The sequence below is a fragment of the Polypterus senegalus genome, chromosome 11 (assembly GCF_016835505.1).
Source record: "Polypterus senegalus isolate Bchr_013 chromosome 11, ASM1683550v1, whole genome shotgun sequence".
In the NCBI taxonomy this organism is placed as follows: domain Eukaryota; kingdom Metazoa; phylum Chordata; class Cladistia; order Polypteriformes; family Polypteridae; genus Polypterus; species Polypterus senegalus.
In genome coordinates, this window is record NC_053164.1 from 64,295,560 (window position 1) to 64,320,280 (window position 24,721).

General features: G+C 40.9%; 1 protein-coding gene across 1 annotated transcript; it reads left to right on the forward strand.

The window, feature by feature from the left end:
* Positions 1–6,225: 6,225 nt before the first annotated feature.
* LOC120539094 (gastrula zinc finger protein XlCGF57.1-like) lies at positions 6,226–24,495 on the forward strand. Its single transcript, XM_039768846.1, has 3 exons — positions 6,226–6,374; positions 18,052–18,520; positions 22,478–24,495. The coding sequence occupies exons 2-3, from the start codon at positions 18,121–18,123 to the stop codon at positions 23,641–23,643; spliced, it is 1,566 nt and encodes a 521-aa protein (XP_039624780.1). The 5' UTR covers positions 6,226–6,374; positions 18,052–18,120; the 3' UTR covers positions 23,644–24,495.
* Positions 24,496–24,721: the final 226 nt, after the last annotated feature.

Sequence of the window (24,721 nt, forward strand, 5' to 3'; positions counted from 1 at the left end):
TGAGTGGTAGCTTTGATCATATGACGCCGCTACAGCATCTGTTACCAAACTACCACGGCACACATCACAGGACAGCTTTCTCAAAATCCTGTCTAAGCGCTACCTGACCTCCCACTGCTTCCTGAGGTGGATTACTTTGGGAAACTTTCAAAGTTTGAATAATGTTAACAGCTAGTTACTGACTAAATACATTTAGCCAAAATGTTGTTTGGAGGCTCACTTGAGTACATAAATGCATAGCTTTGCTAGCTTAGCCTGGCGTAGCTAAAGTAAAGATTATAAAACCGGATTTTCTAATGGCCAAATATAACCGAAACAATTGTTCAGCCTTACCTATGAAATATAATCCCCCGAGATCTGGTTTGGAGCGTACAGCGGTTTGTACAATCGTAACAGCACATGTGTGAGGCATCTTTAATCATTACTTCACTCCACAGCAGTGCCACTCGCAATATGGAGGCAACATTGATGGTCATGCGGCGTCTAGTAATTCTATGTCTATGTCTGCAACCACAGACAGAGTTACTAGACGCCTCAATAATTATTATCATTATTATTATTTAATAATTGCCACTATTAGTGTTTAAGTGGATATAAATAATTGCATGTAAACGATTCGCCAAAATCAGTTGCATATAAACGATACTGTTTTAAACGTTATTGTTTTTTCATCAGAAAACCCGGTTTTCACGTCCACCTGTATTGGTTTAAATGGCACTTTTGACACTCGCAATATGGCGGACGCGCTGACGTATCGTGTCGACTGGGCAACACAGTGAATGCGGCGTCTATCTACTGTATACCTGTATATGCCTATGCCTGCGACCGCGTCGTCCTGCTTTAGCCGGGAGTCTGCTGTGCGCATCTGGGTGTTTCGTTAATTAAAGCCCTCCCTGCTACAACAGGCAAACAGGAAATATTATACAAAGCATACACTGATTGCATTCAAATTAAACAAAATTCACAATATGCAAAACAAAAGCATTTCAGTATAAAAAATATCCATAGTTTTGAGAATGTTCACTAAAATAAAACATAATGAACTGACTCAGCCACATAAGCCCTGATTGAATTATAGTAGATTCTTTTGGATTAATATTCCAATTAAGACTGTTATCTCAGGGAGTTCCTAAGTATTTATTATGTTCAGTCAAGCAAAATGACTCCTTTTATTGGCTAACTAAAAAGATTACAATATGCAAGCTTTCGAGGCAACTCAGGCCCTTCTTCAGGCGAGATGGAATACAGAAACTGAAGTTCCCTGAGTTTATATCCACACACTAGGACAACAAACAACAATGGTAAATTTTTAAATGAAAACTCTTAAATGTAAAAAATTAATAGGTTCATTCAGGCAAAGATTAATTTAACAGGAGATAGAAGAACAATGTATGGTCAAGATCTTTAGATAAGATAACTGTCCAACAAAGTCCTTTGAAGTTTGTGATGAGTTTTTCAAAACAATGCAGATCTGTAGTCAGGTTGTCTGTGTCAGTCTGAGAGATGCAAACAGTCTTCATATCTGGCTATAAAACTCTTGTCTCTGTTCAAGCCATGCTGTAATGTATTAAATTTTAACATGAGCTTAACTTCCCATTCTTTTCTCTCTTGCTGCGTTTTGAAGTTACCCATAAGCCCTGTGACTTTAAAGTCCCTCTCACAGTGTCCATGGCTGTTGAAGTGGGCCGCTACAGGAACATCTGTGTTGCCATGTTTAATGTGTCACCTGTGTAAATTCATTCTCTGGCGGAGTGTTTGTCCAGTTTCTCCCACATAGAGTGAGTGCAGTGTCAGGATATTTCATGCAGAGAATTAGGTAGACAACATTCGATGATCTGCAGGAAAATGATCCCTTTATGTGATGTTCAAGTCGGGAGTTTGGTATAATTATACGGTCTGTATTGTAGATGTGGGCACACGTTTTACATCTTTTCTGTAGGCAGGAGATGTGCCATTTTCTGTTGGTTCATTTAGGGAGCTTCGGACAATTAGTTGCTGAAGGTTTGGTGGTTGTCTGTATGCCAGGAGGGGAGGTTCAGGAAATACATTTTTTAGTGTTTGGTTGTTGTTTAGTATTGGCTGAAGTTCTTTTATAGTTTTTCGAAGTGTTTCAAGATGTGGGTTGTAGGTGACAACAAGGGGGATGCGGTTCTTGTTGTCTTTGTTTTTATATTCCAGAAGGTTCTCTCTGGGTATGGCAGTAGCTCTTCGTATTTGAGTGTCTGTTGTTTTGGGGGTATAACCTTGTTTGATGAACTCTTGTCTGAGCTCCTGCAGTTGTTGATCCCGGTCTGTCGGGTCTGAGCAAATACGATTGTACCGTATTGCTTGGCTAAAAATAATGGAGCGCTTTATATGCTTGGGGTGAAAACTATCACTTCTTAGGTAGGTCCGTCTGTCTGTTGGTTTGTGAAAAACAGAAGTTACAAGGGTGTTGTTTTTCAGTTGAACTGTGGTGTCAAGGAAGCTGACTTCTGTTTCTGAGTAATTCAGCTTCAGCTTTATGTTGGGGTGAAAAGAATTGTATTCATTATGAAAATGGAGGAGGTCCTTCTCACTGGCAGTCCAGATTATGAAGATGTCATCTATGTAACGGAGATATAACATTGGTTTTAAGATGCACATTGACATGAAATCTTCCTCCAATTTTGCCATAAATAGGTTTGCATAGTGAGGTGCAAACCGACAGCCCATTGCAGTCCCCATTTGTTGCAAGTAGCAATCTTGTCCAAAAGAGAATAGATTATGTGTCAGAGTGAATTTTATCATTTCTATTACTGACTTTGTGGGTAAATCATGTTGTCCGAGGTACGTTTCACATACCAGTATGCCATCATCGTGGGGGATGTTTGTATACAGGGCCTCAACATCCATTGTGACCAGTAAGGCTCCCTCAGGTAAGGGGCCCAAAGCAGACAGTTTTTTTAAGAAGTCAGTGCTGTCCTGGATGTAGCTGGTTGTGTTGCGGGCGAGAGGTTTAAGAATGTGTTCCACCCAACCTGAAACCTTTTCTGTCAGGGAGCCAATTCCTGAGATGATGGGCCTTCCTGGCACACATGGACAGCAACATCTTCTTCTTAATGAAATGCAAAAAGGAAAATCTTATCCCGAAAGGCATCATGATAAGGAATCCGACCATACCCACTTACAATACAAAATTGTTTTAGAACATCTGCAAGGATAAGAAACCACTTAATCCAAATTTTCTACAACATCAAGAAGAACACGCAAAGAGAGATCCAAGACCTCATCCTGCTCCTTGGAAATGACAGTCAGGAGATGGTAAAGGAGCTCCATCGCTATTACAAAAGACTCCAGAAACTCCTTATTGTCAACAAAAAGAAAAAGCTGCATAGATTATGAGAGAAAGCTGGACACTTAATAACAAAAAACAAAGAGCAACAGACCTGCATTGTTAATCTCTCCTCATACACACCAAATGAAGCAGAGATTTCAGTTCTCACAAAGAGACTCTCATTGTCCTGCAAAGCCCATTGACAACATCAGACTCTGCAGTGATATGGAAGAATTCTTCAGAAAACTCAGACTAAAAGAATTTTTCCACAACAAAGAGAACGGTAACACACAGGAACCAACAACAAGCAGTTACAACAACCCCACCAGTAAATCCACATGGACACCAGAAGCTGGCAGAAACCCCTCCCTGGATAATTATATAGACTGCTTCCGACAGAGAGTAAAAACAGGGATCTTAAACAGGCAGCAAAATCGGATAGAAAACATCACTGGGGAAGAGCAGAGAGCCATACATTCACTAAGGGGAAATACAGAAATCCTTATCAAACCAGCAGACAAAGGGGGTGCTTTAGTCATCATGAACACATCAGATTATATACGGGAGGCACAAAGACAATTGTCCAATACTATGCATTATTATAAACTGCAAGAAGACCCAACAGATCTCTACAAAAAGGAACTAAAAAGATAGTAAGTAGCTTTCCTCCTGACATCAGGGATCATGTAAACAGTTTAATTCCTGAGAACCCCAAAATGGGTTACTTCTACATGCTTCCTAAAATCCACAAAGAAGGGAACCCAGGAAGGCCCATCATCTCAGGAATTGGCTCCCTGACAGAAAAGGTTTCAGGTTGGGTGGAACACATTCTTAAACCCTCGCCATAACACAACCAGCTACATCCAGGACACCACTGACTTCTTAAAAACTGTCTGCTTTGGGCCCTTCCCTGAGGGAACCTTACTGGCCACAATGGATGTTGAGGCCCTGTATACAAACATCCCCCATGATGATGGCATACTGGCATGTGAAACGTACCTCGGACAACATGATTTACCCACAAAGTCAGTAATAGAAATGATAAAATTCACTCTGACACATAATCTATTCTCTTTTGGACAAGATTGCTACTTGCAACAAATGGGGACTGCAATGGGCTGTCGGTTTGCACCTCACTATGCAAACCTATTTATGGCAAAATTGGAGGAAGATTTCATGTCAATGTGCATCTTAAAACCAATGTTATATCTCCGTTACATAGATGACATCTTCATAATCTGGACTGCCAGTGAGAAGGACCTCCTCCATTTTCATAATGAATACAATTCTTTTCACCCCAACATAAAGCTGAAGCTGAATTACTCAGAAACAGAAGTCAGCTTCCTTGACACCACAGTTCAACTGAACAACAACACCCTTGTAACTTCTGTTTTTCACAAACCAACAGACAGACGGACCTACCTAAGAAGTGATAGCTTTCACCCCAAACATATAAGGAGCTCCATTATTTTCAGCCAAGAAATACAGTACAATCGTATTTGCTCAGACCCGACAGACCGGGATCAACAACTGCAGGAGCTCAGACCAGAATTCATCAAACAAGGTTATACCCCCAAAACAACAGACACTCAAATACGAAGAGCTACTGCCATACCCAGAGAGAACCTTCTGGAATATAAAAACAAAGACAACAAGAACCGCATCCCCCTTGTTGTCACCTACAACCCACATCTTGAAACACTTCGAAAAACTATAAAGGAACTTCAGCCAATACTAAACAACGACCAAACACTAAAAAATGTATTTCCTGAACCTCCTCTCCTGGCATACAGACAACCACCAAACCTTCAGCAACTAATTGTCCAAAGCTCCCTAAATGAACCAACAGAAAATGGCACATCTCCCTGCCTACAGAAAAGATGTAAAACGTGTGCCCACATCTACAATACAGACCGTATAATTATACCAAACTACCGACTTGAACATCACATAAAGGGATCATTTTCCTGCAGATCATCTAATGTTGTCTACCTAATTCTCTGCATGAAATGTCCTGACACTGCACTCTATGTGGGAGAAACTGGACAAACACTCCGCCAGAGAATGAATTTACACAGGTGACACATTAAACATGGCAACACAGATGTTCCTGTAGCGGCCCACTTCAACAGCCATGGACACTGTGAGAGGGACTTTAAAGTCACAGGCTTATGGGCAACTTCAAAACGCAGCAAGAGAGAAAAGAATGGGAAGTTAAGCTCATGTTAAAATTTAATACATTACAGCATGGCTTGAACAGAGACAAGAGTTTTATAGCCAGATATGAAGACTGTTTGCATCTCTCAGACTGACACAGACAACCTGACTACAGATCTGCAATGTTTTGAAAAACTCATCACAAACTTCAAAGGACTTTGTTGGACAGTTATCTTATCTTAAGATCTTGACCATACATTGTTCTTCTATCTCCTGTTAAATTAATCTTAGCCTGAATGAACCTATTAATTTTTTACATTTAAGAGTTTATTTAAAAATTTACCATTGTTGTTTGTTGTCCTAGTGTGTGGATATAAACTCAGGGAACTTCAGTTTCTGTATTCCATCTCGCCTGAAGAAGGGGCCTGAGTTGCCTCGAAAGCTTGCATATTGTAATCTTTTTAGTTAGCCAATAAAAGGTGTCATTTTGCTTGGCTTTTCTCTACATTCATAATGGCTAACACGGTACAACACCCTAGTACTACATTATGTTCAGTCACTATTTCTACTTCCTCCCCAGAACAATGATGGGTGAACATGCAGAGTTTGGTCTCTTAACGTCAAATCTCATCCCTTTGGTCTTTTTGACTTTAACAGTACGATGGTTCTTATTGCACCAGTTTACTAAACAATCCACTTGATTTAAATAAAAAAGGATCTAATAACATAAATGGAGCGAGAATCACATTTCTAGTCAGTGCAGGAGAGCCTGAACGGGCCATTTGTGTCTCACACTCCAGTCCAGCAGGTGGCGGTCGTGCACTTTCAAAGTGGAATACGAAGGGCCACAAACACCAGGAAGAAGGCGCTGCTCGGTCTTCTGAGGTCTGGCGTTCAGAAAACCATTCCCGGAGGGTGAAAGGTATGTGCTTACGTAGAATATATACTGGAAAATCAATCCAAACAAACGAAGAGAGAGAGAGACTGAGATTGTAAAAGCCTCGTCACACGTAGCACACGTTATCGGCAGGCTGTCGCTGTCTGGCTCTTTGAGTCTTCAGCTCAGTTCGCTTCGCATCCCCATTTATATTTTAAAGAGCCCGGGTTGCTGAGCCCACCGCTCCGTTTGTAGTCGTGCCGGTTAGCCGTACGCCTTGCTCTCCGTGCGGCGCGTGGGGCTCATCGGGTCCGGAGCTCCCTTATCGTTGCCTCGTGCGATTTGCCCAGCAGCCTGTCTAAAGGTTCACGGTGGGCTCGAGTGTTCGCCGTTTTCATAAACGCCCTGGACGGCTCGTCTCTTTTGTCTGTTGTCGTACGGCCTCCGCACGAGTGTCCGCTCCATTTTTCTTTTTTAATTCTTGATCAGACTGCACGGATTTATAGTTGAGTCTGCGTGCTATTGTGAACGTAACACGGGGGTTGCGGTTTGCATTCTCGACATGCCGCTTCATTGTTAATCGGCATTTAAAAAGGCAGGATGAAATAACAACTACTTTAATACGATCGATTAGGCCAGCAGTTCGCAGAGTTTTTCTTTAACTCCAATCTATAAATGGGCGGACAGAGAAGCTCTACTGGGACTCCGTTTAACACCAACCGCAGTTCTCGTGTAGGGCGCCTCCCTGGGACTGTAACGGGCAAGTCAGAGGTTTTTGTATGCTGTGTTTCCCCCCAAAATGACCAAAGTCCAGCAGTTCTAGCATGAAAATTGGGATTCAACAAAATCCTGATTCCACAGACAAAATGTCTTCGTTTTTAAAAGTTTTAGTTCAAGTTAAATAGTTCACACAAAAAAAGAGAGAACTGAAATAGCTAAGAAAAGTTCTATTTAAAGCGTAAATCTTGTTACATTTCAAAACGTTACAAATCACTTCAACACGTTCCTGAACCATTTCAAAATGGTCACAAAACTGTATTCCTGTCCCACTCAAGTTGAAAATGGGTCATTTAAGTCCCTGTGTACTGGGACCACCTACTCGAAACAACTGTCGCAGTTGTAACAAGAACGTTCTATCTCATGCTAACTTATAGGGGGAAAACACTGTACCATTGTCTAGGACTATGAACGAAATTTATATTCTGTTGAAATTAAGCAAACATTAATACGAGTTTAACACAAATCTTTAACTTTCTATGATTTGGCTCTTGCAGTTGTCTTTCTTTTTAGTCCTTCTGGTGTGTGTTCAGACCATCAGGAGCACCAGACACAACCACACTAATTCCCTTCATCATTTTAAACATTTCAGTCAGGTCACCTCTTAATCTTCTTTTGTTTAAACTGTAAAGGCTCAGCTCTTTTAATCTTTCCTCATAACTCATCTCCTGTAGTCCTGAATCAGCCTCGTTGCTCTTCTCTGGACCTTCTCTTGTGCTGCTTTGACCTTTTTTGTGGCCTGGACACCTAAACTGCACCCAGGACTCCAGATGAGGCCTCACCAGTGTGTTATAAAGCTGAGCAGAACCTCCTGTGACTTGAACTCCACACATCAAGACGCTATATAACCTGATAGTCTGTTCTTAATGGCTTCTGAACACTGTCGGGAAGTCGATAGCTTAGAGCAGGGGTCACCAAGTCCAGTCCTGGAGGACCACCGTGGCTGCAGGTTTTCACTCTAACCCCTTTTTCTAATGAGTGCCCTGTTTGTGCTGATAATTTAACTTCTTGTAAATTAATTTTAATTCAATCGCTTTTTTAAGATTTCTTCATTGTTCTTTTTTTATTTCTTAATTTCTTTCCTTAAATGGCACCCAAACAGAAATGAAATGTGAAGCGAGGGAGCCAAGAGAAGACCAGTTAAGTCAGGGCCTCAAACTCCAACCAGTTGCTTAAGGAGGTGCCGATCGCTGTCATTATTACACCAGTTCTTTAATTTCATGGCTTGTTTCTGCTCTCGTGGTGCGTTAGCAGACATTTGTGAAATTGTTGAATTTCTCTTTTTTTTAAGAGCTCTCGTAAAATGTTTTGGGGTCCTGAGCAGATCGACATTCCTGAGACCTTCATCTTTCCTTATTTTCAGATATTGTATTGTGGTTCATTTTGTGTCTCATTATTGTTTGGCTGCTAATTAAGGAAAAATAAGCTATTAAATGGTCCAAGCCAATTTAAAATTAGTTCAAAAGAAGTTCATTAGAAGCAAAAACAGGTCACTCATTAAGAAAAGGGTTAGAATGAAAGCCTGCAGCCACGGTCGTCCTCCAGGACTGGAACTGGCAATTCCTATAACTCTTAAATCCTCATAGCAGCCCCAGCACTGCCCCCTGCTGGTCACCACTCTTCACATCCGCCAGTTCTGATGAGGTTCCTCGCACCATCACCCTCTGCTTCCTGTGTCTGAGCCAATTCTGCACCCATCTAAAAACATCACCCTGAATTCCCACTTCTTTTAACTTGATGTCCAACCTCTCATGTGGCACCTTATCAAATGCTTTCTGAAAGTCCAGATCAATAATATCATAAGCTCCTCTCTGATCGTATCCTTTTGTTGCCTCCTCATAGAATTCCAGCATGTTAGTAAAACACGACCTCCCTCTTCTGACCCCACACTGACTGTCCTGTCAGGTGTTGCTCAGTCTCATCCTTAATAATTCCTTCCATTAATTTTCCTGTGATGTTTCATGTTAAGCTTACTGGCCTGCAGTTTCTTGAATCTGCCTGGTCACCCTTTTTATATAATTTATAACTTTTATAAAAGTGTGTCAAGGGGCTATAGACACTAGCAGTCATAATTAGAGAATACTTCGTGAATAATTGTTTCTTTAAAGTAACTGTCACTGCTCAAAATGTAAAGTCCTAGTAGCTGTAACTATAATTGCTGTCCTACTAGAATGAGGCAAACAAATTAATTCAACAAAAAACATTTAATTTTGGGAAAACTACATTGATGACTGTACTGTTGCAACTGTTTTACTAAAGAAGCCCACCGTATGAATTTTGTCAACACTTTTTGATGATTTAATATTTCAACATGGAGTAGGAAGTGCAGAGCCCCTTTGCTTTAAATGCCTTTGGCACTTATGCCCCCTTAGGGCGCAGCCAGTTTCTTGCACCATTTTGGCTTTTCTGATTTTTGTTCTACCCGTCTTCCGGCTTCTTCCACAATTTGCTAAGTGTAGCAGGTTTCTTTGCCATAAGATAACTTCCACAGATTCTCAGTTGGGTTCAGATCGGAACTCTGGGCTGGCCATTTCATCACTTCAGTTTTCTGTGTTTCTAAATTGCTTCACCCAGTGTCGTCGCACATAAAAGTGGCACAATGATTGGGTGATACTTGCAGGGAACCACATGTTGCTGGAGGAGGTTCTGATCCACATTAGTATTCCCGTTGCCATGTGCACCTCTTGCTGCAGAGAACATCCCTCACACCATGACACTTCCTTCTCCACACACTTTGGGTCTAGTCTTTCCTCAGGTCGACACCAGACATCATGTTTTCCATCTAAACCAACAAGTTGCTTTCGTCACTGAAGTTAATGTTGGAGCCGTTCTCCTCATTCCACACTACATGCTCCTCAGCAAAGGCTAGTCTGGCTTTTCTGTTCTTCTTGCTGATGAGACACTTGGTCACTGTGAAGTGTGCCTTCAGTCACAGTTCCCTGGGACGATGTTGTCGAGACAAATTCTAGTCCTGCCCAGCACTGAATTGTCGAGCAAGTCCATCTGTGTTGCTCAACCAATCCCCACCGAGAGTTCTCCATATCATCCTCTTTTCTCAAGGACTCATGTAACTTGGGCCACCAGCCTTTTGTTTAGGGATTTGAATGACTTTCTTATCTTTGTAAAGTTTCAATATTCGAGAAATTACACTCTTGGAATGACCAGCTTCTCTTCCAGTGGCTGAGAGGGCCATCCCATCAGCCTTCGTCTGAACAACCTACCCATGTTGGCTAATCGGTTGGTGTTTCGTGGTCCTTCAAGACTTTGCAAGGCTAGAACCCAGCTTTTAACTAGGACATCTTGTTCTTTAGTTTTGATTGCTGACCTTCAATCCTCTTGTTGAAATCTTTTATTTTGTCATGTGGGATAATTTCACTGATGAATTATGATTAGAATATGTCTCTTCTATTCTTGTTGAAGTAACGTTCAGTTTGGGTAAGCAGTGGCCTTGTAAAATACAAAAATGGAATTTATTCTCCAAGTTTGATTGCTAATGTGTGCGTACTCTGACCTCCTTAAGAACACGAGGGTAAATATTATCTGGGCCTGGTGATTTGTTTGATTTCATCTTATTTAATCGGAGCAGCTCTTCTCCCTTTACAATTTCCAAATCCCTCAGTACCTCCTTAGTAGTCCCTGTTACTGCTCTGAGGTTATCCACTTGCTCACTTGTAAACACCTCAGAAAAATGTAAGTTTAGGGCATCTGCTATTTCACTGTCTGTATCTTTTAATTCCCCTTTACTATTTCTGATGTACTTGACGTCCTCCTTGACTGTTCTCTTACTATTTAAAGAATCTCTTGGGGTCTTCTGTCTCCTTATCTGCTCTATTCCTCTCCAACTGTCTTTTAGCCTCTCTGATATCCTTCTTAATGTTTGCCCTCAGTTCTCATACGCTCTACAATTCACTTTGCAGTCATTAGTCTTATATGCCTTATACAGCAGTTTTTTTCCCTTGGCAGCTTCTTACTGACCAATTTTAAATTTTATTTTTTTTTAATTTGTTACTAGCTTTAACACTGGTTCCATTCCGTCTCATGGCTGGACTCGGGTCCTGAGTTGGTTGGCTTGTGATGGGTGCGGCAATGCGTTGTATCAGCGAATGCTCCTAACCTCCTCCTCCTAACTCTAAATTTTGGTATGTAAGTACCTGTTCTGCATTGTAAGTAAAGTGTACAACCTGTTCCACTGCTCCTCGATTGTCTGAACACCCAAAAGCTTATCCCGGTTGATCTTTTTTTAGACTTCATCACTTCCATACTAGAACGGTATTCGTCTTTGCATCCACACTCTTCCACATAACTGAGTATTAAAGCAGTGTTTCTCAAACTGTGGGGCACGAAGATGTGAAAAAAAGAAAACGAGAATCGAAAATATGAAAAATACATCTATTGAAACCAAAACAAATTAACTTAAAGTATATTCTGATACTAGAAATATAAATATAGAGTTAGATACATTTTGGTAAAAGTTAAGTAGGTATAATAAAATATGCATCTGATATATCATTAATTAAAAAAAGAACAAATTGGTATTATTGGGCTCATTTCAAAAAAACGTTGTGGGGTCACGATTAAAGCTGTTAAGAAAACCCGAGTCACAAATATTTAAAGGTTGAGAAGCGCTGTATTACAGTATGTTAAGGTTACTTAACCCTAGTGGTTCAATCACCTCTACACCCTCAATTCTGTCCTTGTTGTTACAAAAATACTAAATCAAAATCTCTGTCCCCCACGTTGGTGCTTTAACAACAAAATCTTTGCTGATTAAGTCTTTAAAAACTCCTGCTCTTGTATAGGGTGTCCCAAAATTCACGCAAGAAGTAATTTTGATAGAGAACACTGGCTTTTAATTAAAAATTGTACATTTTTAATTGATTCATAAAGTATACAGTATAGGGTTATGTATGGAATAGCATATCGGGTAAATGGCCTCCACGGCTTTGCTGGCACATACGCACTCTTTTGTCGAAATGTTCCATGACCGTTTTACATAAATGTGGCTCAATTTCCTCCTTCAAGGCGTGGGTGGTCGTGGGCTTGATGGCATAAACCTTAGACTTCAAAAAACCCCAAAGAAAAAAGTCCAGCGGCGTTAAATCGCATGATCTGAATTTTTCAATTAATCTCTTCACAGTTGATGAAGTTAAATCACTATTCCGACCATATTTTGTATGAAAATTGCGAACTGTAGCTGCCAAACCTTCATTATTTTTAAAATATTGTTCAACAATGAAAACGCGTTGTTCTTTCGTGTAGCGCTCCATTTTTAATAACCCTGAACTGTGAGCTGTCGCACTGTCTTAACCCACACCCCCCCAGTTGGCAGCAGTTTACCACACAAATGGCTCCAAATTCAAATCTCGTGTAAATTTTAGAACACCCTATACAGTGTGTGAGTTTATCCCAATGAATATTTGTGTATTTAGAGTCCCCCATGAATATAATATCCCTCTGTAAACTCTCACTTTTTACTCCTTCATATACTTAATGTAGAGAAAGTATAAGAATCGTGAAAAAAATTCAACCTTGACATTTTGATGAAGCTTGATATTTTAGACCTTCTTGGGTCCGAAAAATACCATTTTTTAAATTATCTGTGTGTAAACCTGCTGACTCGAACGCATTAACCTCCTTGTTCAATAAGATGTTGTGCACCCGCTTTTATAGCAGAAACCAGTAACGGCACGACTACACTTGACTTCTAGCTTTCCTCCTCTTTCTCTGTACGTTTAGCATTCGCTAGCTCAGAGGTTGATGTGCTTGCTGCTTCCTGAGCAGCTCTTCTTTTCTTCACCTTAGCGGCCCGCTTATTCTCGTCTTTTGTCGGCATCTTTTCACATTTAAAACTGATTAAGTCCGTGTTTTGCGTTTTTCTTTCATTTTTCACTTAAGCTGGTACTTAAGCCTTCAATCTGCCTCAGGAATGATTTAAGGTATGAAGAGGTTGGGGAAGTGATGGCGAAGGTGGAAGGGAATGAGAAAAGCGCCCATACGCATGCACCACACGGCCATCCTGCTGGCCTCTGCCAAGAGTTGAATCTACAATAAAATAAAAAGAAGAATAACCTTGGAGGTCAATCATCACCATGAAAACGCATAGTAGAAGTCAGGTAGTATATGTGTACCAAATTTCAGGTCCAACGGCTTGTGAGCTACAGGTGATTTAAAATCCTGGACAGACAAACGGACAGTCACGGTAGCTTACCGAAGATGAGGAATCCTTTCAACTCTTGAGGCACTTCCAATGACCAGAAGTGGTACTTTACTTGTACACATTTCCGATTTTGTTTTCAAGTAAACTCTCGCTATAAACAATAATATCTTCTTCTTCTTTCAGCTGCTCCCATTAGGGGTTGACACAGCGGATCATCTGTCCGCATATTGATTTGGCAACATTTGATACCGGATGCCGTTCCTGACGTAACCCTCCCCATTTATTCTGGCTTTGCACCGGCACGAAGACACACACTGGTTTGCATGATTCAAATTTTGTGTGGATATTAGAAATGATGAAAAGAAGTAGATATGAAATTTGAGAAAAATGGCGAAACCGGAAGTGGTGCTTTAACTGAATACTTTTGTGAATTTTCAAGTAAATTCTGGTTATGATTACAGATGGATTATTCAAATTTTGTATAGATATTTTATAATGATAAAAAGCAAGCAAACAACTCAACCAGAAGTAGTATTTTATTTAACCTTCCATCCAAATTTTTTGCATCAACTATAAATGTTAAAAACTCTTCAATATAATGCATGTTCTTTCAATAACTATTTATTTTATTTTAATTTATAAATATCAGTTTAACAATAACATGTAAATATTGAACATTCCATGTTAAAAAACGCACCCTGCCCAGGGTTTGTTTCCTGCCTTGTACCCTGTGTTGGCTGGGATTGGCTCCAGCAGACCCCTGTGACCCTGCAGTTAGGATATAGCAGGTTTGATGTTAAAAAACAAAAGATGTAATGGGAACAATAAGCTGCTATGTCTCCATCGTGTTCCTGGTAATCCCATTTAATTTTATATATATTTTTTTTTAATTTCCGCTGTCATTCTCATAATGTAGCTAATTGCAGTTTTACCTATAGCAATTTATTGCAACAAATATTAAATAACACTTTTTCTGTGTTTTTAGCTGACTATAACTCTTTACTTTGCACATAATCTCGTTAATGCATATGTAATCATGAAATAAGCGCGAAAATATCATTTTAATATAAAGTTTGATAATAAACAGAGATAAATGATTGTGTATCGATATTATCAATTATTTATGATGAGAAACAATGAGATATGATATTTGAGAAATATTGCAGAACTGGTTCTGATGACCTTTTCCTCTGTCTTTAGTCTATGAGGAAGTCGAGGGGTGCGCACTCCCAGTTTTTATCCTTTGTATTCCCCCTTTGGGTGGCATTATGCATAGTCTGAGATATCATCATTTGTTTGCGGATGCCACTCAGATTTATGTGCACACTCGGCTTCCCTCTGATGACCTACCAAAACTCTACTGGTGGAGTGAGCGTTACTAAATTTATTAGATTTGTCTGCTCTCTCACACACACACACACACACACACACTCCAGTTCACTACTGTTTAAGAGTGATGCCTACTCCGCCTGTCACTCGATTGCTGCACTCGATTGTGAAGAGTTTTGTAGGGTGCTATGAAGGGCGACTGCCATTGTACACTAAATGCATTTTCTCGGCTGCTCCCCCTGAATATAGTGTGCTGGGTCAGGACGCCAAGCCCCTGTCACAAGTTGAACATTTCAGAATGGACTGTTCACTGAAATCTTTAACAAGCGTTATTAAATCCTGTGGCTTTACAGTGACGTGAAATCACCTTCCCCAGGGCCGTCATACAGCATATACATAAACATTATATATATATATATACACACTCTTAAGACATTGAGCGGTCCTGAAATTACAGAATATACAACAAATGTATATATCTAGCTTAGTTGTCTCCTAGTGAAATGAAAACCAGTTCTACTGGCCACAGAGGTCAACTGGAGTACCTCAAAGCCTTGTATAGAAGCCCAAATTCTTTCCTCTATGGGTGTTCACCTGCTCAACCATCTTTCTGGGTGGCCACCTCAAAATATCAAACGTTGTCTTGGCTCTCTTAATTAGATCTTCATGTTCTGCCTGCCGCAGTTCCCCGTCTTCCTTCGATCCATCATTTTAATTGCAGAACCTTTTCCTCGGATATCCTGGCACTGTGACAGTAACCCTAGGCCACTGAGAAGCCTACCAAGCAGGGAACCCCTAAACTTGGCTGTCACCTCTAGCATCTGTATCAATTCATGCTATTACTCTTAAGTTCCTGCGTAACGCTGAATCAACAACCAGAATAAAGACTCGCCAGAAATCCCCCCTCAAACTACGTAGCCTTGCTATGATTCTGTCCTAGAAACCTGACTGAAAATAAGCAGCCGTGTCAAGAGGGTGATGCTCTAGGCCGCTTTTAGTTTCAGTATATGTATGCGTGTGTGTGTTTGGAAACCCCTCTTAATTCTTTGGATTTTTGTTTCTCATTGGCTGAGCTTTCAAAGTAGCAACTTCCTTTTAATATCTGACATGCCTTATGGAAACAGTAGGATTTCAGCAGTGACATTAAGTTTATTGGATTAACAGAAAAAATGCAATATGCATCATAACAAAATTAGACAGGTGCATAAATCTAGGCACCCCAACAGAGATATGACATCAATACTTAGTTGAGCCTCCTTTTGCTCCTTTGAGCCTCCAGATGCTGTCCTCCTATAGCCTGTGATGAGTGTCTGGATTCTGGATGGAGGTATTTCTGACCATTCTTCATACAAAATCTCTCCAGTTCAGTTCAATTTGATGGACAGCCTGCTTCAAATCATCCCATAGATTGTCGATGATATTCAATTCGGAGGACTGTGACGGCCATTCCGGAACATTCTACTTCTCCCTCTGCATGAATGCCTTTGTAGATTTCAAACTGTGTTTTGGGTCATTGTCTTGATGGAATATCCAACCCCTGCGTAATTTCAACTTTGTGACTGATGCTTGAACATTATCCTGAAGAATTTGTTCATATTGGGTTGAATTCATCCACCCCTCGACTTTAACAAGGGCCCCAGTCCCTGAACTGGCCACACAGCCCCACAGCATGATGGAACCTCCACCAAATTTGACAGGAGGTAGCAGGTGTTTCTCTTGGACTGCAGTGTTCTTCTTCTGCCATGCAAAGCGCTTTTTGTTCTGACCAAATAACTCAATTCGTGTCTCATCAGGCCAAAGCACTTTGTTCCTAAATGAATCTGGTTTGTCTAAATGAGCATTTGATACAACAAGCGACTCTGTTTGTGGCGTGAGTGCAGAAAGGGCTTCTTTCTCATCACCCTGCCATACCGATGTGCTGAATTGTAGAACGATGTCCAGATACACCATCTGCAGTGAGATGTTCTTGCAGGTCTTTGGAGGTGATCTGTGGTTGTCTGTCACCATTCTCACAATCCTGCCTCTCATATGCCACTCCTGTATTTTTCTTGACCTGCCAGACCTGCTGCTTTGGTTTAACAGCAACTGTGCCTGTGGCCTTCCATTTCCTGATTCCATTCCTTACAGTTGAAACTGACAGTTTAAACCTCTGAGATGGCTTCTTGTAGCCTTCCCCTAATCCATGAGACTCAACAATCTTTGTTTTCAGATCTTTGGAGAATTGCTTTGAGGATCCCATGCTGTCTGTCACTCTTCAGAGGAGAGTCAAAAGGAAGGAAGCACAACTTACAATTGACCACCTTAAATACCTTTGACCTCTCATGACTGGACACTCCTGTCTATGAAGTTCTAGGCTTAACGAGCTCATCCAACCAAGTAATCCGAATTGAGCAGCGACAGGCATTCAAATCGGCACAATGACAAGGGGACCTACATTTGTGCAGCCAGTTCTTCACATTTGATTTAATTTCATACAACTGAATACTGCTTCATTAAAAATGTTTGTTCGGAAAACACCGCAGTACTCCTAGGAAATGAGACATACCACTGTGATCTTGTGTGTTTAAAGGAGTGTCAATTAATATGCAGGCTGAGAGGGGTTCCCAAACTTTTTCATATGACTTTATGTGTGTATATAGGATGTCTGTCCACTTTTCACGAGAGAACTACTTAACAGTGTTGTTTTTTTTCTTTTTCTTTTTCTATAATTTGTTTGAACATTCCGGTTGACTTTGCGACTGCTCTCATCATGCTAAGTATCATAGTTCACTTGCGGTACCAATTTATTTGCGCAAACCCGAGAGACAGACAGTGGGCCGAGGGGGAAGGGCCCCCCTCAGTCATGTGCCAGCCTCGGGGTGTACTGTACCTCCACTTAGCTAGTGAACGAGAGAGCTACTTTACAGATGTACAGTAGATCGGATTTTTCTTCTATCATTTGCTTGAACATTCCGGTTGATTTTTTGCAGCTTCTATCATCATCCTAGTTCGCTTACAGGAGCGATCCATTAACGCTAATCCGAGACACAGGCTGTGGCCTGAGGGGAGTGGGAAGCGTGACGTCATGAGTGAGAATCCAGGCAGGGCCCTCCTCACTGTCCTTTTTCACTAATAATAAATAAAATGTGAATTTACCCTTGGGATTAATAAGGTATCCTATCTGTCTGTCTGTCTGTCTGTCAGTCATGCACTCAGAGCATGGCTACTACAAAATAATAAAGAATTTGTAGGCATAAGTCTTTTAATCCTAACTCTTACATCTTAATGCTTAGTATAAAACAATGCTTACTTTCCAAATACATGTAAATGACCAAGTTTAAGAATACATATATTTCTATATATTCTCTATAAATGTCTGATTTTGTCTTCACCATGGAGTGCAATAATGTGAGACGGACCCGTGTCTGGGTATTTTTGATTAATTTCCAGTGCAACTAAATCCTCTTTATTTCCACACAGAGGGAGAAGAAGGTGTCATTCCCTGTAACTGTCCCAGTTTCTGGATGTGACAGAAGAGACCCGAATGCCATGGCGAGAAAGACCAGAAATATTAAGGAGGAGGTGGACTGTGAATGGGGATCTGTCCACCCTGCTCAGGGGAGTCTGTCTGTTAAAGATGAGGATTGTGAACAGGGGGCTGTGCACATTAAGGAAGAAACTGACGAGAAACCTGTCATCAGTAAAATGCAGAAACATAAAATTATGAACAGAGTCGAGAAAGAAGACCTTCATTTAGAGTCTCTTTGTCATCGTGGTAGCAAAGATGGAGGTGTGACAGGATTAGTCTCCCCTCAGAGTGGAAACTGTTCGGTCCAGGAGTATTCTGTCAGTGTGGAGTCTGGTGTTGACGTAGACACAAAGACCTCTGAGGAAGTATCAAGGAGAATGGCCAGGAGTCGCCTATCATCTACAAATCAATGTGGAGAAGGTAAGTGAAAATTAACAGGGGACACCAAGAAGTCCACACATGCTTACTGAAACATCAGGAGATTTTTTTTTTTTTTTTTATGTAAAACGTGAATGTCAAAACTGTGTGAGGCTTCTTATTAGAAGCAGATGATATTCAAAAGTATGCAAAAGCTGTTCTTAGAGAAGTGAAACAAACAATTAATCCTTTTCAATGTCTGGATTACTTGAATTTACTCCTTCTGTAGCTGAAACCCCTGTTGATTTTGGTTTCACCTGTATATCTCCTTTCCTATCAGTTTACCACATCTGGATGTTTCCATGAGACCCCAATGTTATTTCTAGAAGGCTTCAAACTCAGAAGTGCTCAGGAATCTCCTGAGCACAGAACCCTCTTTAGATGGGTCTATACATTTGAGGTCCATGTCCTGATTTGAGTTCCTTTCCTGCATTGTCTCTTTTCTTCTTGAAGCTGGTGATGTGCTATACGTTGTTTACATGATGTAAGATTAAATTTCTGTTTAAATTCTGCTTTCTGGTACACGAAAGCTGAAGTTACACCAATTTCTCTTGATGTTTCTGATCTATCCTGACCAGAGTGCTTGTCCTCACCTGATACTCTGATGCAGACTGTAGGTGTTGCAATGATTGGCTTCTGGGCTGTTGATTTTACACCAGGCACATCATTTAGAATTAAGACCATAAACTTCTGTCATCCCATTGGACGTCTGTTCTTTGACGTGATGTGGTGTTTTTGCACAACTGGATGTTCTCCCTTTTTGTGACAAATGATGTCCTCCTTCCTACCCTCCCTGACATCTCACTGGTTACCTGACATGGTTTTAATTTGTTCTCTGACCAGTCCTTTGATTCTGATGGCTGTCCTGCTCTGTGACACGGCCACATCTTAACAGTGCACGGTGTCCGAAGGTGAATGTCATGGCTCTGACATTGATCTCTTGTCTTTCCTTCTCCTTTTCTGTACCCTTCATTTTTAAGATGGATAAAACCCACATCCTGGAGAGAGGCAGCGGCTGCAGGTTTTCATTCAGACAATTTCCTGATTTTTTTTAGTTGTTTAAAGTGGATGTTTTTCATTTATATGTAGGTAGTTTTCTGCACAGTGTTTGGATATTTTGGGTCTTTGTTTCTACTCACTTTTTCTTTTCCCCTCCATAACTTGTAAGGTCAGTGAAATACTGGTTGGTAGCCTCCTGTAATGCTTTTAAAGTCCATCTGCTTTGTTAAAACTTGCTATCTACAGTGCATCCGGAAAGTATTCACATCGCATCACCTTTTCCACATTTTGTTATGTTACAGCCTTATTCCAAAATGGATTAAATTCATTTTTTTCCTCAGAATTCTACACACAACACCCCATAATGACAACGTGAAAAAAGTTTACTTGAGGTTTTTGCAAATTTATTAAAAATAAAAAATTGAGAAGCACATGTACATAAGTATTCACAGCCTTTGCCATGAAGCTCCAAATTGAGCTCAAGTGCATCCTGTTTCCCCTGATCATCCTTGAGATGTTTAATTGGAGTCCAGCTGTGGTAAATTCAGTTGATTGGACAGGATTTGGAAAGGCACACACCTATCTATAGAAGGTCCTACAGTTGACAGTTCATGCTTGGTTTGTGCTCTGACATGAAGTCAAAGGAATTGTCTGTAGACCTCTGAGACAGGATTGTCTCGAGACACAAATCTGGAGAAGGTTACAGAAAAGTTTCTGCTGCTTTGAAGGTCCCAATGAGCACAGTGGTCTCCATCATCTGTAAGTGGAAGAAGTTCGAAACCACCAGGGCTCTTCCTAAAGCTGGCCGGCCATCTAAACTGAGCGATCGGGGGAGAAGGGCCTTAGTCAGGGAGGTGACAAAGAACCTGATGGTCACTCTGGCAGAGCTCCAGAGGTCCTCTGTGGAGAGAAGAGAACCTTCCAGAAGGACCACCATCTCTGCAGCAATCCACCAATCAGGCCTGTATGGTAGAGTGGCCAGACGGAAGCCACTCCTTAGTAAATGGCACATGGCAGCCTGCCTGGAGTTTTCCAAAAAGCATCTGAAGGACTCTCAGACCATGAGAAACAAAATTCTCTGGTCTGATGAGACAGATTGAACTCTTTGGTGTGAATGCCAGGCGTCACGTTTGGAGGAAACCAGGCACCACTCATCACCATCAGGCCAATACCATCCCTACAGTGAAGCATGGTGGTGGCAGCATCGTGCTGTGGGGGGCAGGAACTGGGAGACTAGTCAGGATAAAGGGAAAGATGACTGCAGCAATGTACAGAGACATCTTGGATGAAAACCTGCTCCAGAGCGCTCTTGACCTCAGACTGGGGCGACGGTTCATCTTTCAGCAGGACAACGACCCTAAGCACACAGCCAAGATATCAAATGAGTGGCTTCAGGACAACTCTGTGAATGTCCTTGAGTGGCCCAGCCAGAGCAGAGCCAGACTTGAATCTGATTGAACATCTCTGGAGAGATCTTAAAATGGCTGTGCACCGACGCGTCCTATCCAACCTGATGGAGCTTGAGAGGTGCTGCAAAGAGGAATGGGCCAAACTGGCCAAGGATAGGTGTGCCAAGCTTGTGGCATCATATTCAAAAAGACTTGAGGCTGGAATTGCTGCCAATGGGGCATCGACAAAGTATTAAGCAAAGGCTGTGAATACTTATGGACATGGGATTTTTCAGTTTTTTATTTTTAATAAATTTGCAAAAGCTTCAAGAAAACTTTTTTCACGTTGTCATTATGGGGTGTTGTGTGTAGAATTCTGAGGAAAAAAATGAATTTAATCCATTTTGGAATAAGGCTGTAACATAACAAAATGTCTAAAAAGTGATGCACTGTGAATACTTTCCAGATGCACTGTAAGTATACCCAGCTAAGTCACTGTTCAAATATTTGCATTTCCATCTGCTTTGTTTTAGAATTATTCATATCTGTGTGTAGGAGAGCTGACAACCAATCAGTGTTTCATACAGAAGTACAATGCAGTTGCAAAGAAAGCTTGGGTTTGGGACAGAAGAGATTCACTTCTGACTGATGGTCTTGTTTGTCAACTCCTAACAGAATGGAAAAGGGACAAAACTACGTTTGATCTCCGATTTAATTTCTGAAGACATTCATACAGGAACCATTTCTGTCAGGCCGTGCGTCAATTGACTGTCGGAATGTGGTAATCTTGCAATACTTTGTAAATCTTCTTTTGGCTGCTCCCGTTAGGGTTTGCCACAGCGGATCATCTTCTTCCATATCTTTCTGTCCTCGTCATCTTGTTCTGTTACACCCATCACCTGCATGTCCTCACTCGCCACATCCATAAACCTTCTCTTAGGCCTTCCTCCTTTCCACTTACCTGGAAGCTCTATCCTTTAACATCCTTGTCCCATTATACTTGGCATCTCTCCTCTGCACATCTCGCCTCTCTGACTTTCTCCCAACTGTCCAACTTGATGACCCTCTGATGTACTCATTTCTAATACTTTGTAAATGTGAAGCTTAAAACTTTTCATTGAGTCGTGTAATTCACCATTTCTTGCAGTTCCTAGTCGCATAACCTGACATCCACAGGGCATTGAAAATATCAATTGAGGAAACCCCAGTATGGGTAGAAATCATTTACCATGTTCTTGACTTCATGATCACCCCATGCAACTTTCTAGTCGTATAATCGGATATCCTTTTGGCAATAAGATCAGTAGTTACAGTAATTGTTGTTGGTTTTTTTTTTTTTTCCCTAACCCCTAAATGTCTGCATTTTTCGACACCTGCCTTGAAAATGTTAGGTTTTGGGAGTAGCATAGTTCGAAAACTAACATGCCAAAGCAATGTTAAAGTACTACCGTTAGAGGGTGGTGGTTAGTTGGATTTGTTAGAACTAGGGTAAGGTGATTCATACTAAATGGCTGTGCTTGTCCATTCTCTTCAAACTGTTTCGTAACCTTGTCCTTTTCGTTCCATTCTTCAGATACTCCGAAGAGTCCCAGCTTGTCCCCATCTTTGTGTGTTCAGATTTCACTCCATGACAGACAACAACGAACGCCACATGATGAAAATATAAAGAAAATGACATCTGGACCACAAACTTTGTCACCAGCCTCTCTTAAGTTTTTCCCTCAGCCAGTTGTCAAGCAAACAAAAACAGGCGCAATTAATACTCAAGAACAGGAGCAAAATTCAAATTCGGGCGCTTTATACGTATGCCAAAACCAAAGGAAGCGTTTGAAAAGGAAATCCAGATTTGAAGGAAATCGGTTAAACCTTACAGATCAACACCAATATTGCTGTTCTGAATGCGGCAAGCAGTTTTTAAAAAAGAAACCTCTTGAGATCCACCAAAGAGTTCATAGTGGAGAGAAGCCATATTCCTGTTCAGAATGTGGCAAACAATTCTCTTACAAGAGCAGCCTTAACACCCACATGAGAACACACACCGGAGAAAAGCCTTATTGGTGTTCTGAATGTGGTAAGGGATTCTTTAACAACAGCCGTCTTCGGAGGCACGCCAGAATTCATTCTGGGGAGAAACCATATTGCTGCCCTGAATGTGGCAAAAGATTTTGTGTCAAGAGCAATCTTCAGAGCCACATGAATTGCCACACAAGAATGAAGTCGTATTGCTGTTCTGAATGTGGAGCACAATTTGCATTTAGCAGCCATCTGAAAAACCACCAAAGAGTTCACACAGGAGAGAAGCCATATTGCTGTTTGGAATGTGGAAAACAATTTTCACAGATTGGTGCTCTACAAACCCACAAAAGAATTCATACGGGAGAGAAGCCATTTTGCTGCTGCGAATGTAGCAAAAGATTCTCCGACAAGAGCAGTCTTAACTTTCATATGAGAAATCATACGGGCGAGAAGCCGTATTGCTGTTCAGAATGTGGAAAGCGATTTTCACAAGCGAGCAATCTTCAGAGCCACAAAAGAATTCATACTTCTGAGAAGCTGTATAGCTGTTGTGAATGTGGCAAACAGTTCTTATACAGGACTAGTCTTAACACCCACATGACAGTTCACACTGGAGAGAAGCCATATTGCTGCTCTGAATGTGGGAAACGATTTTCAATACTGAGTAATCTTCGCAGACACACAAAAAATTCCCACCAGAGTGAAGCCATATTGCTGCTTTGAATATGGCAAACGATTTTCACGAATTAGCCATCTTCAGAAACGCACACTGTAAAGAAGTTGCATTCTGGGTGTAGTGAGTAATTTTCAAAAACGAGCAATCCTGAGACACGTGAGCCCATATGTGGGAGAAACAAAAATATATCAAAAGAAAAGTAAATGGTAAGACTACAAATATACTGCTTACATTTTGCTCCAGCCAAACTTAAATCAAGAGCAAACCCATGGATGGCTTACCAGTGGTGAACAAAGACCAACTTCTCATAGCTGAACACCATAGTGACCTGTGAACAGAGTGATACAAGATACCAGTACAGGGAAAGAAGTGCCGGAGTGAGACACTGGGACCACCTCGCAGAATAATGGAAATGGAAAAGGGTACTGGTCACATGGTATACACCAATCCCAAAATGATGCTGGGTAACCAGACAATGTTGTTACAGGGAAATGGAAGTTTTAGTTCAAAGTGACAACTCCGTGCTGATATCTGAAGGGAGTTAACAATAGAAAATGAGTTGAAATGTAAATGAAGTTACGTGAGGTCAGTGCAGTGTGTTGACTAATTTCAAGGAAAACCCGGTTGGCCCTTTTTACCCCAAATTTGTTTTCTCCATTGACTTGTGTGATGCATATCATCCTGTGAAAGCTGCATTATCTTCATATCTCCTCTCACTTCATCAATCTATTTCTTTGTTCTACTTCCAGGCCTCTTCTAGAGTTTTATTTTTATAGGCAGCCACTATTTGATATTGATTAAATGGTTTTTTTGTTTATTCTGTATGTAGTTGAATTCTGCTTTGATGATCCTATTCACTTGGGTATTCTGTTTACTATATATAAACCAATGGGATTATATTTTGCTTTCCTTTATTATTTGATACTTTTTGGAAGTCTTTAAGACAATTCCTAAGTAAGGTTCTTGTGTAAACTCTTCTTTTTAGTGCCTGAAATAATAATCTAGTAGATTTCATGAAGTTCTGTGGTGTAGAACTAATTCTTTTATATCTTAGAAGTTGTGACTTTGTTGCCTTTCTGAGTGTAGGAGGGGTGGACGCTATCCTTGTGAAGAAGGGTGTGAGTA